This window comes from Neltuma alba, unplaced genomic scaffold, assembly GCF_004799145.2.
Source record: "Neltuma alba isolate B1F8T4 unplaced genomic scaffold, ASM479914v2 tig00011960_pilon, whole genome shotgun sequence".
NCBI classification, from domain to species: domain Eukaryota; kingdom Viridiplantae; phylum Streptophyta; class Magnoliopsida; order Fabales; family Fabaceae; genus Neltuma; species Neltuma alba.
In genome coordinates, this window is record NW_021636538.1 from 152526 (window position 1) to 164429 (window position 11904).

The 11904-nt window shown below is 36.8% G+C and overlaps 1 protein-coding gene and 1 pseudogene across 1 annotated transcript; one reads left to right on the forward strand and one right to left on the reverse strand.

Moving 5' to 3' along the window:
* The first annotated feature begins 1341 nt into the window (after positions 1-1341).
* LOC114719980 (uncharacterized) lies at positions 1342-5892 on the forward strand (annotated as a pseudogene).
* A 405-nt stretch (positions 5893-6297) lies between these two features.
* Positions 6298-11155, reverse strand: LOC114719940 (proteasome subunit alpha type-3). Its single transcript, XM_028905516.1, has 10 exons — positions 10976-11155; positions 10669-10708; positions 10507-10590; positions 9683-9756; positions 8913-8999; positions 8737-8821; positions 8551-8597; positions 8201-8266; positions 7374-7464; positions 6298-6565 (listed from the first exon to the last, which is right to left on the reverse strand). Exons 1-10 carry the CDS (start codon positions 11077-11079, stop codon positions 6494-6496), a joined length of 750 nt encoding a protein of 249 aa, XP_028761349.1. The 5' UTR covers positions 11080-11155; the 3' UTR covers positions 6298-6493.
* Between the last annotated feature and the right edge of the window lie 749 nt (positions 11156-11904).

Consider the following 11904-nt stretch of genomic DNA (forward strand, 5'->3'; position numbering starts at 1 on the left):
TTAAATATTTTTTGATGTAGATGATTAAATAAAATATTTTAAACAAATTAAATACATGTTTTTGTAAATAAATAATTTAATTAATTTAGTTTCCTAAAAACTAAATAATTCACATTAACTTTATTAGTAAGAGGGGTAGAAGTTCACACTCTTAAACCATGGTTGGAGTATAAGCCCTAACGAAAAAAACTAATTAAGACACGTTTATTCTTTACCTTTTTATATTGTGAGAATTAAAATATGAATCTTCACTTAAAAAATGTTTATTCAATACTATTTTGGATAGAATGATCTTTAATTAAAAAAAAAGTTAATATAATCTTTAGTGTTTTAAATTTGTCTTGTTTTAGTCCCTCAAATTTCAAATTATAGGTTTTGGTCTCTCAAGGGACAAAATAGTATAAATTTTTATTGGATTATAAGAACTAATATTTCAAATAAAAAGAAATTTGAGGAACCAAAATCTATAATTTAAAATTTGAGAGACTAAAATTAAAATAAAAATAAATTTAAAGGACTAAAATTTGTATTATTCTTAAAACATATATATATATATATATATACAATTTTTTCAGTCACACGCAAAGAGCCAACTAGGACCACCGGCGCGACAACGCCTGCAAAGAGGCAGATGGAATCCATAGCCCATTTTTACTTATTTTTTACGCCAAAAGGCAATGTCATCGATGCACGACATTTTTTTAATGCATTCCTGTAATAAAATCAAGAAGCCAATTACCAATACACATTCCTGAATTAAACGGGAACTAACTAATCAACGGGGGTTGATTTAAGTGATAAGTGGTTTGGTATTGCTTAAACGAGATCTCAAGTTCGAGTCGCGAGTCAGATCCAGATGTAGTCAGAATAAAACTCCGGTAAACTAGATAGGCAGCAAAAAAAGAAAAAAAGGGAACTAACTAGAAAAATCGAGCGTCATTAATCAACTCAATTATTTTTTCCATGTCACCTTATTTAAAATTCTTATAGAAATGCCCATTATTCCAGTGGTAAAGTCATTATTACCCTGCACCTCATCGGTTTCTCCCAAAGGCATCTCTTTTTGTTTAACGCCGCTGGCTGGCCCAATTCACATCATGAAAGCTCCTCTTGAGAGATGAGCAAACAAAATACGGGGATACCTTCACGAGAAGGAACAAAATATCGTTTTCATGCAAGAAAAGTAATGTTTTTATTTTAAATTATTATTAATTATTGATTTTTTCCTCCCGACACAGGAAAGAATAGAAAAGAGAAGGGAAGAGAACTGGGTCAGAGTCGGGGCTTGTTGAATTATTTTCTTTACAGCGTACTGTATTAGCAGAATAGAATAGAAAAGAAAACTGAAGATTGGATTTTGAAAAGGAAAAAAAGAAAAACAACTGGGGGGACAGGCGCGAGGGAGAGAGAAGCGTATGTTTTTTTTAACCCGCAACGCCAGCGGAAGGAGGATCTGAAAGCTTCGTACCAACAAGCGTGACCCCAAAAAAATGCGAGGTATGAGCATATGATTCATCTTCATCTTCTTATCTTTCGGAACCCTAAGTTCTCTTTCCGTTGCCACTCCTTTTGACGCAATTTGACTTCATCTGTAGCACGATCCACTTATCTCACTCCCCATTACCTTCTGCTATCTGCTGTCGATAATTCGCGTCTTTTGAAAACTCTCGCCATCAATTTCTGTGGGTTCGTTTGAATTGAACTTCTCCTGCATTCTCTTGTTTTTGTTCTAGAATTAGAAACTACCCTAGGTACTGAATTTGAGTCCATGTTTGTTTTTTGATGTAACTTTTAGTTGACTCTGCTGGGCATTTTGGGCTATAGTGCTTTTGGTTTTAGTTAGACTCAGACAGTATCGCAGAAGGTTGATGATTTCCTGCTTGGAATTATCAGCATGAAACAGCTCTTTAATGTAGGCAGAAGAAAGGTTTCTTTACTTCCGGGAGTTTGGCTTTGTGCGATAATTATTCTATTTGTGAATGTCGACAATCCTCTGTGTCCGTAATCCCATTTTCTTTCTCGAAGCGAAGGAATAAAAAAACTCAAGTCAATAAGATATCAAGTGTAACAATGTCGAAGAGGCTGCGTGAAGTCTCACTGAATTCCGAGTCGTATGAGTTGAGTTCACTATCCTCAGTTGATAGCTGCGCAGCTCAGAGTTTGTTTGCCAAAGTGAGCAGATAAACTAATGTCCAAAGGATTTTACTTTTGCACCTGTAGGGTATTAAATATTGAGATTGTCTCATCACCTTTCTACTATAAGTCTATAACTGCAATAACTCTTCCATTTGAAAATTTCATGAAACATTTTGTTTAACAATATGTGGTAACGAGGACTATACGGTAGTTAATTTCTTCTACTTACTCTAATGCCATTGTGTATTATGTCTCTAACTTGGTATACTGCGCTGTGTAGAATGATGAGTAGACTGGGGTGAAATGATTTGGAAGTAATTGAAGCTGTGGGAACAAAATGCTTAATGTTTCTTGTTGTGATCATAGACGTAGCTGTGGTGTTAAGTTTTCCTCCATCGGAAAACTTTATTCTTTTACCAATGGCAGTTGATACAAGTGGTTTGGCATTTGTTTCTCTTAAGTTAGGTATTGGGTTTAAGGAGGGGGAAAATTATCACGAGGGGAGTATTTCACTCGTGTGGTCTTACATGACTCAGTTTAGATTTAGATAGGGCCCGATGTGGCTTTTGGAAGCCAGTTGGTATGCCTGAAAATAAAAATAACTATCCTTTCATATCCTGCTGTGTTTATTTCATTCCAGAGAACTGCTTATGTTTGAAATTTTAGAAAGAATATAGATTTAAGATTGAATTCTGGAAATTTTACAAGTCCGCATGATACGCAATGCAGTTAAACAAATTTTCTGGTTTTGAGGTGTTTACATACTTGTGCTTATAAATTTCAAAGCCCAAATGGGCAGCATGTTACAGAAATAGAGATTGAGTGGAGATTAGAGGCTGCATTTAATGTTGCCTTGGAGAAACTAGCAAGACATATCTTCCCATTTTAACCTTACTCTCAGTATGTGATGATAACTGACACCTTCGTAATTTAGCTATGGGTAAAGATGGCATCTATTTTCTGTTTGCAATGCCTACTTCGCTATTTGTATGTCAGTTTGTCCATTATTTCTGTATTTTTTGTCATGTGATTATTCTTGATGTAGTTCAGTAATTGTGATTCATTTAACTAATGAATGACTGATTTTACTTTCCACCAAAAGAAGAAGAACTGTATTGGTAATTGTAACACCCTTTGATGTTTACAGGTATATCCCCTGACCAAGAATCAGTTGGGTCTGGGACAAAGAGGTCTAGTGTATCATCAGGCAGCAGGCCTCGAAATCAGAAGGAATTTTTCTATAGATTTCTTGAGAGTGACAACTTGACTGAAAAACTTGTGGACTGGTTTGAATCTCTAGCAGAAAGATGTGCACCAAAACAGCATGCCTTCGATGTTCCTTTTGAGCTGATAGAACTACAAAAATTTGATTATGCACTGGAAGGCATTTCATTTCAACAACTAATACGTATGCCTAATGCTGTTCATGCTTCTACATCTGATACTGTAGAGGCTACTGCTTATCTTGCAATTGAAGATTTTCTGCATGCAAGCGTGAAGGGCTTATGGGAGGCTTTTTGGAGTCAAGATGACCCCATGCCTTTTTCAGTGGCCTGTCTGTATAATTCCAACATGAAGTTTTATCAGGCTGAGAAGGCAATTGCTAATGGAAAGCTTGGAGGTCTTTGTGCTACTGGTATACTACTCAATAATCCTAGACATCCCCATGGAAAATGGGATCATGTCCTTGAAATAGCTCTTTTAAGGCCTGATATCAAAAGTCTGGAGGGCAGGGACTCCAGGCCATCTTCATCAGTTCTTGGGGATGCTCTTTTCTGTGCTCTTCGCATGCTCTTGGCTAGAAGTTTGAGCAGGCTGAATTTCTTTGAGGATCCAAACACAGTCTTTGTTGTTCTAGTTGATTCTCAATATGGTGGAGTTGTAAAGGTTGAAGGAGATGTAAATAAACTAAATTTTGATACAAATAATGTTTATGAATGTGCAGCTGAATGGGTGAAAAATCATTCAAGAATTGCTGTTTCTCCCATTGATAGAATCTGGAACAAACTCGGAAATGCAAACTGGGGGGACATTGGTGCTCTACAGGTGCTGTTTGCAACCTTCCACAGTATAGTGCAGTATGCTGGACAACCCAAGCACTCTATTGAGGATTTAGCTGCTGATCACAGTTTGCGTCTCCAAACGAGAAGAGTGGATAGGCAATTAGGGGATACCAGTGTGAATGAAAATGGTCTATTCCGACATCAGCAGAGAAGTGTTTCCCCAGAAATTGTTGAAGTTCGTGAGGATTCTGTGAGAATTGAGCCCAAAGAGTCAATGAAGTTAGAAGTAGGATCCGTATTGTGGCTGGAGGATTCAGATTTGCAAAAGGGTTATCAGATAAAAGAAGTCATCACCACTGGTGAATTGACATATTACATTGCATCTTATGTTGAAGAGCCAGCAAAAAATCTTTTTCTGTATGTGGGTTCTCATCTTCTGGAACCTGCTTGGGAAGATATGAACTTGTGGTATCAAGTTCAGAGGCAGACAAAGGTATTGACAGTAATGAAACAGAAAGGTCTTTCAAGCAAATATATCCCTCAACTGAGTGCATCTGGTAGGATTATTCACCCTGGTCAGTGTCAAAGACCTAACTCAGGTGGAAATTGCGACCACCCTTGGTGTGGGACTCCTATTCTTGTGACCAGTCCTGTTGGTGAAACAGTTGCTCAAATGGTGAGCAAAGGCCAATTTGGCTCGATGAGGCTATTAGATGTTGCCATGACTGCTTATCAGCACTCTCAACAGCTGCTTCTGCTGGAATTCGACACGGGGACATAAGGCCTGAGAATGTAATTTGCGTAAAGTCTGGTGTGAGGCATCCTTATTTTGTTCTAATTGGTTGGGGGCATGCAATTCTTGAAGATAGGGATCGCCCTGCTATGAACCTTCATTTCTCTTCAACTTACGCACTTCAGGAAGGAAAGCTGTGTTCGGCTTCAGATGCAGAAAGCCTAGTGTATATGCTTTATTTTTCATGTGGTGGGGCCTATCCTGAACTAGATTCAGTTGAGGGAGCACTGCAATGGAGAGAGACGTCTTGGTCAAGGAGATTAATTCAGCAAAAGCTTGGTGATATCTCTACAGTGCTGAAAGCTTTTGCTGACTATGTTGACAGTCTGTGTGGAACACCATATCCCATGGACTATGATATATGGCTAAGAAGGCTGAGGAGAAATATTCATGATGGAGATCATGGAAAAGAAATCGATGCTACCGGCTAGGCTTTCTAATTGATTCCAACTCCAGGAAAGAGCACTGTTGATCATCTATGACATGTTTCTCATTGCAATGATTGAATTTTTTGGTGGTAAATAAAACTTGGAAACCAATGGTTTCATACTTTGATCACATAAATCTGATCGGAGGCATTTGGGGAGCATGAGATGGTATACAATGTATACCTGTGCCTGTTGAGGAGCTAAAGCATCAAATCACTTTTGTTTTTTTGTTTTTTTCCTTTACAATTTTCTTATGAGATTCCTATCAATGTAAGCTATATTGATAACAATATTCCTTTTGTAAAGATAATAGGTCTTTTGGCATGCCCTAGTGGTTCAAGACTGGTTTGAGCGATTCATGCTGCACTGTGGGTAGTCATTTTCTGTAAATGGGTTGGTTTGGTGTTCTTGGAGGTTTCAGATCAAGCCGCTTAAACCATCATTGCTTTTCTGTCATGTTATTTTTCTTCCCTTACTCAAATTGATCTGTCAGGATTTGGACTTATTGAATGTTATTCACTCGTTCAGAGTAGAGAGGTAGTTTTAAATTTTTGCCCTTACATTTTTCTTGGAATAGTTGCCCATTGAGGGGGACAAAGCTTGGTTCAATCTATATTGCTAATGGTCCTACGGCCTGATAACGCTGACTTGTTCTTGTGTGTTTTGCTTGTTTTTTTCAACCCATAAAGCTTGCCTTTTGTAATTAAGAAAACAAAAGAAGAAAAACAGACGTGAGATATCAACCATTCATCCTGCCCTTTCGCTTTAGCTTGCCCATTTTCCATGTATGAGCGGCATTATCTCGCCATGGTCTTCCGGCATGTTTTTCTAGGGGGTCTAATGCTTTCGAGACTGTTAACCTTGATATCCATGGGGAAATAAACCCACCAGCTTCACGAAGCTAGCGGCGTGCAAAGTTACCTTGAACATGCAAAGGTGACTAGGAAACTTGCACCCTTTTGCCAACCGAGTTTTTCAAGCATTTGCTAACCTATTAGGCAAAAATGCAATACATGGGACCAAATCATGCATAACTGTTGACGGCATGTCACTTTCTATTGATGTAACAGGTAGTTGATTAAATGTTTACGTAGATAATGAACTTGAATAATTTTTTTTTTTTTTTTACTCTGCTAATCTGCATCCATTTCTTCAAGGGCTGCTTTGGCCGCCGCCTTGGCTTCTTCTAACAGCTCATCTGGGACCTGTAGACGGTTATAATGAAATATGTTATTTACGGGCTTGCAAACGACAACGATAAGCCGTAAATGCGCACAAATAATTGTTACACTAGGGCAGTGGTGACCGGCAATTCACACAACACAACATGAGGGTTAGGGCGTTCCTCTCGATGAAGCTAGGGACAATTTGCAGCACGCAAACAGAGGATTATAAAACCAACAAAAAGCAGAAATCCATAATCCACGGACTAAGCCATTTTGGATTGAATTCTTGTGCAATGAAATAAATAAGATGATAAAATAGTGATGCCCTAGCCGAATCTCATGAAGAAGGTGCTGTGCTGTAATGCAAGAGGATGGGCCAGCTCCAGATACGATTCGTTTCCCTAACCATCATCTGACTGTCAAAAGCCATTTCATTTCCTACTCTCATTGGTCCTAAATATATAAGTTAAATAACTCATTTATAGGTATTAAAAATTTAGTTAAGTTAATTATCTATAAAAATTGTGCATTAGTGTCCCCAAAAAATCCCCTTAAATTGTTTCCATCCAAAACTAGTCCTCTTAAGGGAAAACTCTATTTAATTTATGCAATCAATAGAGATAATTTGGAGAAAAAATGTAAATTTAAAAGGCAAAGTAGATAAAGGTCTCACATTTAGGACTAAAACAAACCCTCAAATAGAAATTGAAATTCAACCACAAATTGCTGGATAAGTAAACGAAAAGGCAACAAATCCATAGATCTTCGCTAATCGCTAATTGCAAATAAAACCACATACACCTAACATCTTAAATGACAATTTTATCCTTAGCAGGATGAGCATTACCTTTTGATGTTGGCGGTTTGATTCATCACAGACCCAGCTCATTTCTAGCTCAAAGTCTTTATCCTTAGCCTCATCATGCACTCCATATATACTGCACGGCAGCAGCAGCAGCAGCAGCAGCAGCATCATCACAACAACAATAATAAGGCATATTTTTTGCAATTAAAAATTTAATTATAGCATTCAGCTTCGATAGAAGATACAATTTCTGTATAAACAAATTCTCCCCTATTGAAGTAACAAAATCAATCATTTACAAGGTTAATCATCCAACAGAACATTTATAATGATTAATTACAGGAACAAAACAACTTTCAGTACCCCTATAACACAAAGAAACTCAGAAGCTCAAAGGCCACAGCCATTGCCGAAACAGGTAAATTATCCCAGGCAGTGGTCAGAAAATTATTATCACTTTTCTCTTGATGGATAAAACTTTAGTTTGGTCCCTTGATAGTTGACTTTTCAGGGATTCCGATATGGACAAGCAAGTACATTGTAAAGCCTGAAGCTTTAACGTGTATACTGAATTCCATAGCTTTTGGACAAATGTCATTGAATTGCAGTACATCGAAAAACTGCACCATCTCATGTTGTTCTTCCACTAATTATAAGTTTATAACCACTCTTCCACTATTACATTCATTTCCCTAACGATTTAAAAGTTTAAGCCAAGATTTTTATCATCCAATACTCATAGCATAGAACAGAACACAAGGCCACAAACTCACAAAATTCCAGTATAAAATGTTTCCAAGTATAGATGACATAGATAACATTGTAAATTGACAATAAAATTACTCAAATACATAATACATACTACTTACATCTTGGCTACTTCAATAACCCCTTGTCGGCAAGTCATCTCAGAAAGCTTTAGCTTTTCGATCTCCCTGCCAAGCATTATAATAACAATTGAAAAAATTACCATCACACTGAAACAAGTTTGACATGTTCTGGTTGCTTGAGAACAAGGGCATAACTACTATAAATGAATTTATATTAAGGTTTCATCATGTGGGTTTCAAAAAAATGAATTCTATCATGTGGAACAAAAGAGAAGCAACTGTATACTTTATTGCATTAAAAAGACAGATAAGCAAATTTAAATGTGTGGGGATGCATCTGATAAGAAATGAGTACTAGCACAATGAATTAACGAATCAATTGCACTCACGTCTTAGCAGCCTGTCTACCCTTTCCAATTGCAGCACCAAAATACCTCTAGGACAAATACCAAACATGTAAGCACGTAAATTACAGATGAAACTGTAGTAAAAAGAATCTTAATGAAAAAGGAAGTATTGAAAAAGAAGGAAGTATCCATCGTACAACAAATAGCAATAAACAAAAGTGGACTCACAAAGGAAACACCAGAAGGTTCAACCAAGTACAGCTGTGGTCCATCTCTATCATAACCTCCTAATATGACACCACAACCAAATGGTCTGCAGCAACATTATTATTCTCTCAATTAATTTAAATGCGAGGAATACAATTTGAAAGTGAGCAGTGAATGACAGTCAAATCTTAATAAACCTGAGCCACCAATATAGCGTGCAAAGATGCACATAACTAGCCACACGCTCAGCAAGTTCCTTAACAGGAATTGGTTCACCATACACACTGAAAAAGAATAATAAATCTAGGTGAGATCATTTCTTTCCATAAGTTGAACAACATATATCAAGACCTAATACTTTAATTTACATCACTAGCACATTGAAACTACAAGACAACACATTAAGTAGTGTCCCTAGGACGAGGACTTCAAATAAATTACTATTGGCTTTGAGATTCAACAACCAGACTCCACAGATTAATTGTTTAAGATATATGGATATATTTGTATGTTTGTAACATTCTAAGGGTGAAGCATCATGTTTACTGTCATTTTCGGACAAGCTAAACCGTACATGCTGATACTATATTCTGTCTGTTAGCTTAGAGAACTGTCGAAATATGTGGACGTCATTCCAATTGTTTCTTTATATGCTCTCAAAAACCAAAACTTATTTAAGCAGGGTAGGAAAACAATGAAAAGTGATGACTTTTCCCACCTGCTATTTATTTCTCTTGAGAAGGATATATAGAAAACTACAGAGAACTAACAGAAAGAAAACCTAAAAAGTGAGAACTGTGTTTCTATAGAGATATAATAAGTCTGCGTATGTTTTATACCAGTGCTACATCAGGGTGGAAACTAAAGAATGTAGGTAGTTGATGAAGACATATAAATATGAACACAAGAAGTGAAAATAAAGGGGGAAGGGAATCATCCTAAGATGTTGCTGGAATACAGAGCAAACCTATCATAGTTAGTTGCCTCAGACTTAGCCCTGGCAACAATTTGTCTCCCATCGGCAGCTAATCCAGCCACAGCCTAAGATTGGAAGAACAGTCATGATTACACAAAAAAGAAATTTAGAAAAGAAAGAAGAATACTTAAACTCTGACTGGGACAAAAAGGTAAACTACTAAGACCACAGAGAAAATCCATGTTCAATTATTCCAGGGCAATAAAGCAGCTAAAAAGTAACAAAAGAAAGCACATGTTAAAATTTTAAAAAATTAAGTATTTACAATGCTATATGTATGTACTAGCTTCTGTAGCCACGAATTTCTCCTTAACCACATTTAGTATTAAGATTCGCGTGACTTCTAATACAGTGTATAGACATGCTCATGCACGGATTTCCTCCCCCCCCCCCCCAACAATTTAGGAGGATTTTTCTGTCTTATTATAATATTTTTTGGGTGAATATTCATTGTTATATTTCTGCTTTGTTCTTTGGCCATGCATTAATGAATTTTATTTTCTCTTTCTTGGTTATTGTCCCGTAAGTAGATGTACATAATGAAATTCAGAAGAATAATACACATTCAAAGCTCTTTCTTCATCATGCATAGAATGAGTCTTGTTATTTTGACATGATCGGGGATCCCGAAAGCACTACCATCAGCAGCGTATAAAGCATGGATTCTGTTAACATTCACACTTCACTAACTCATACATGCCTTGCATGTCAAACATGTCTCTTTAATTACATTACATGCCGTTATTAAATGATTCGACGGAACGAAAGAGTATTACCAAAAAAAAAAAAAAAGAGTACTGTAGACAATATAGTACCATGCCCGAGTGGCGATGAACAGAGTGTATTCTTCTATTGGAACCCGTCAGCATCATCTTCGACGGAATAAGCTTCTCCACCCCCTATAGTCCAGGAAAAGCTAAAAAACGAAGGGGCATGGATACTGAAAAAAATGAGCTTAGCAAAATCGAAGTATTTACCATCACAATCCCGTCTTTGCATTTGATACCCACGACGGTCCTGCCAAGAAAAACAAATCCGTGCATCTTAACGCCATCATTCAAGTTCTTCGCAAAAAGGCTAAGCAACATTTTACCCTAATTGAGTCAGGAAAACCCGGCGAAGGCTTCACTGTTACGAAAGTAAATTTTCATGCAGTCCTAGGTAGCGATTACACACATTAAAAATCCTATTTTGTTTCTCTCACAGCATTTTTCCACTGAACATACACAAAGAAGAAAAGTGAAAATGCAGGAAAAGGAAGCAAACTGAGCAAAAGCAAGGTACCCGCTATTGTCGACGGCCTTGGCAGCGTATTCGATCTGGAAAACCCGACCATCAGGAGAGAATGTAGTGACTGATAAATCGTAACCTGTTCCAATGCTACTCATGCTTCCAAACGATCAACTTGTTCAAAATCTACTTTGTCCGTCTTATGCCGCTTACCCGGGCTTCTTCGGCACCGCAAGAAGTAAAAGGGCGAAATGTTTTTCTTCGGACTCAAGAAAATGGCTAAATTTTATCACGGTGGAGAGTAAATGTGAAAAATTGCATTTATGCCTCTTACCTTTCAATAAATTTCACATTGGTCCCGAAGGTTCTGCCATAAGCTCTCCTGGTGTCCTGCAGTAAATCATAATCAACTTTCAATAAATATAGATATCATGCTTAAGTGCGATGTTAATATATTTGTGTGTGTTTTCAAATTTAAAAAAAAAGAATGGATGAATGTATTCCAATTCCACGGGGACTCATAAAATAAGGAAATAAAAAAACTATAGGCGAATATATTCCGAGGGCAAGAAGGAATGTATAAATTGTTAGCACCTTTCCAAATCTCCAGCTATTTTTTTTTAATTATTATTTGCATTACATATATCTTCCATACATTATTACTACAGTTCACTATAATAAAATATTACTCGCCTATCAGGACTGTTTCTTTAGTTCAGAATATAAATGGTTGACAGGTTTGTCGAGCATTAATTATTTTGACAAACGCGAAAAAAAATTATACTCTGGAATAAATTTAATGAAAAAATTAACTTCAACCAATTTTTAAAATATGGGTAAATAATTGAGTTAACTGAGCTAAGTGGACACTGCCATCAAATTTTCTGTGCAACGCGGAGGCAAGATATCTAGATATTATTATTGATCAACATGGGGAAGGAAACGAAATCCAGCACATATGAAGATAACATTCCTCGAGGCTC

Excerpts from the sequence above, each read along its gene's own strand:
- LOC114719940 (XM_028905516.1), bottom strand. The coding sequence starts at position 11,079 with ATGAGTAGCATTGGAACAGGTTACGATTTATCAGTCACTACATTCTCT. Across the intron at positions 9,757-10,506 it reads TTCATCGCCACTCGGGCATG|GCTGTGGCTGGATTAGCTGC; the intron begins GTACTATATTGT and ends TTCCAATCTTAG. Across the intron at positions 9,000-9,682 it reads GAGGCAACTAACTATGATAG|TGTGTATGGTGAACCAATTC; the intron begins GTTTGCTCTGTA and ends ATTCTTTTTCAG.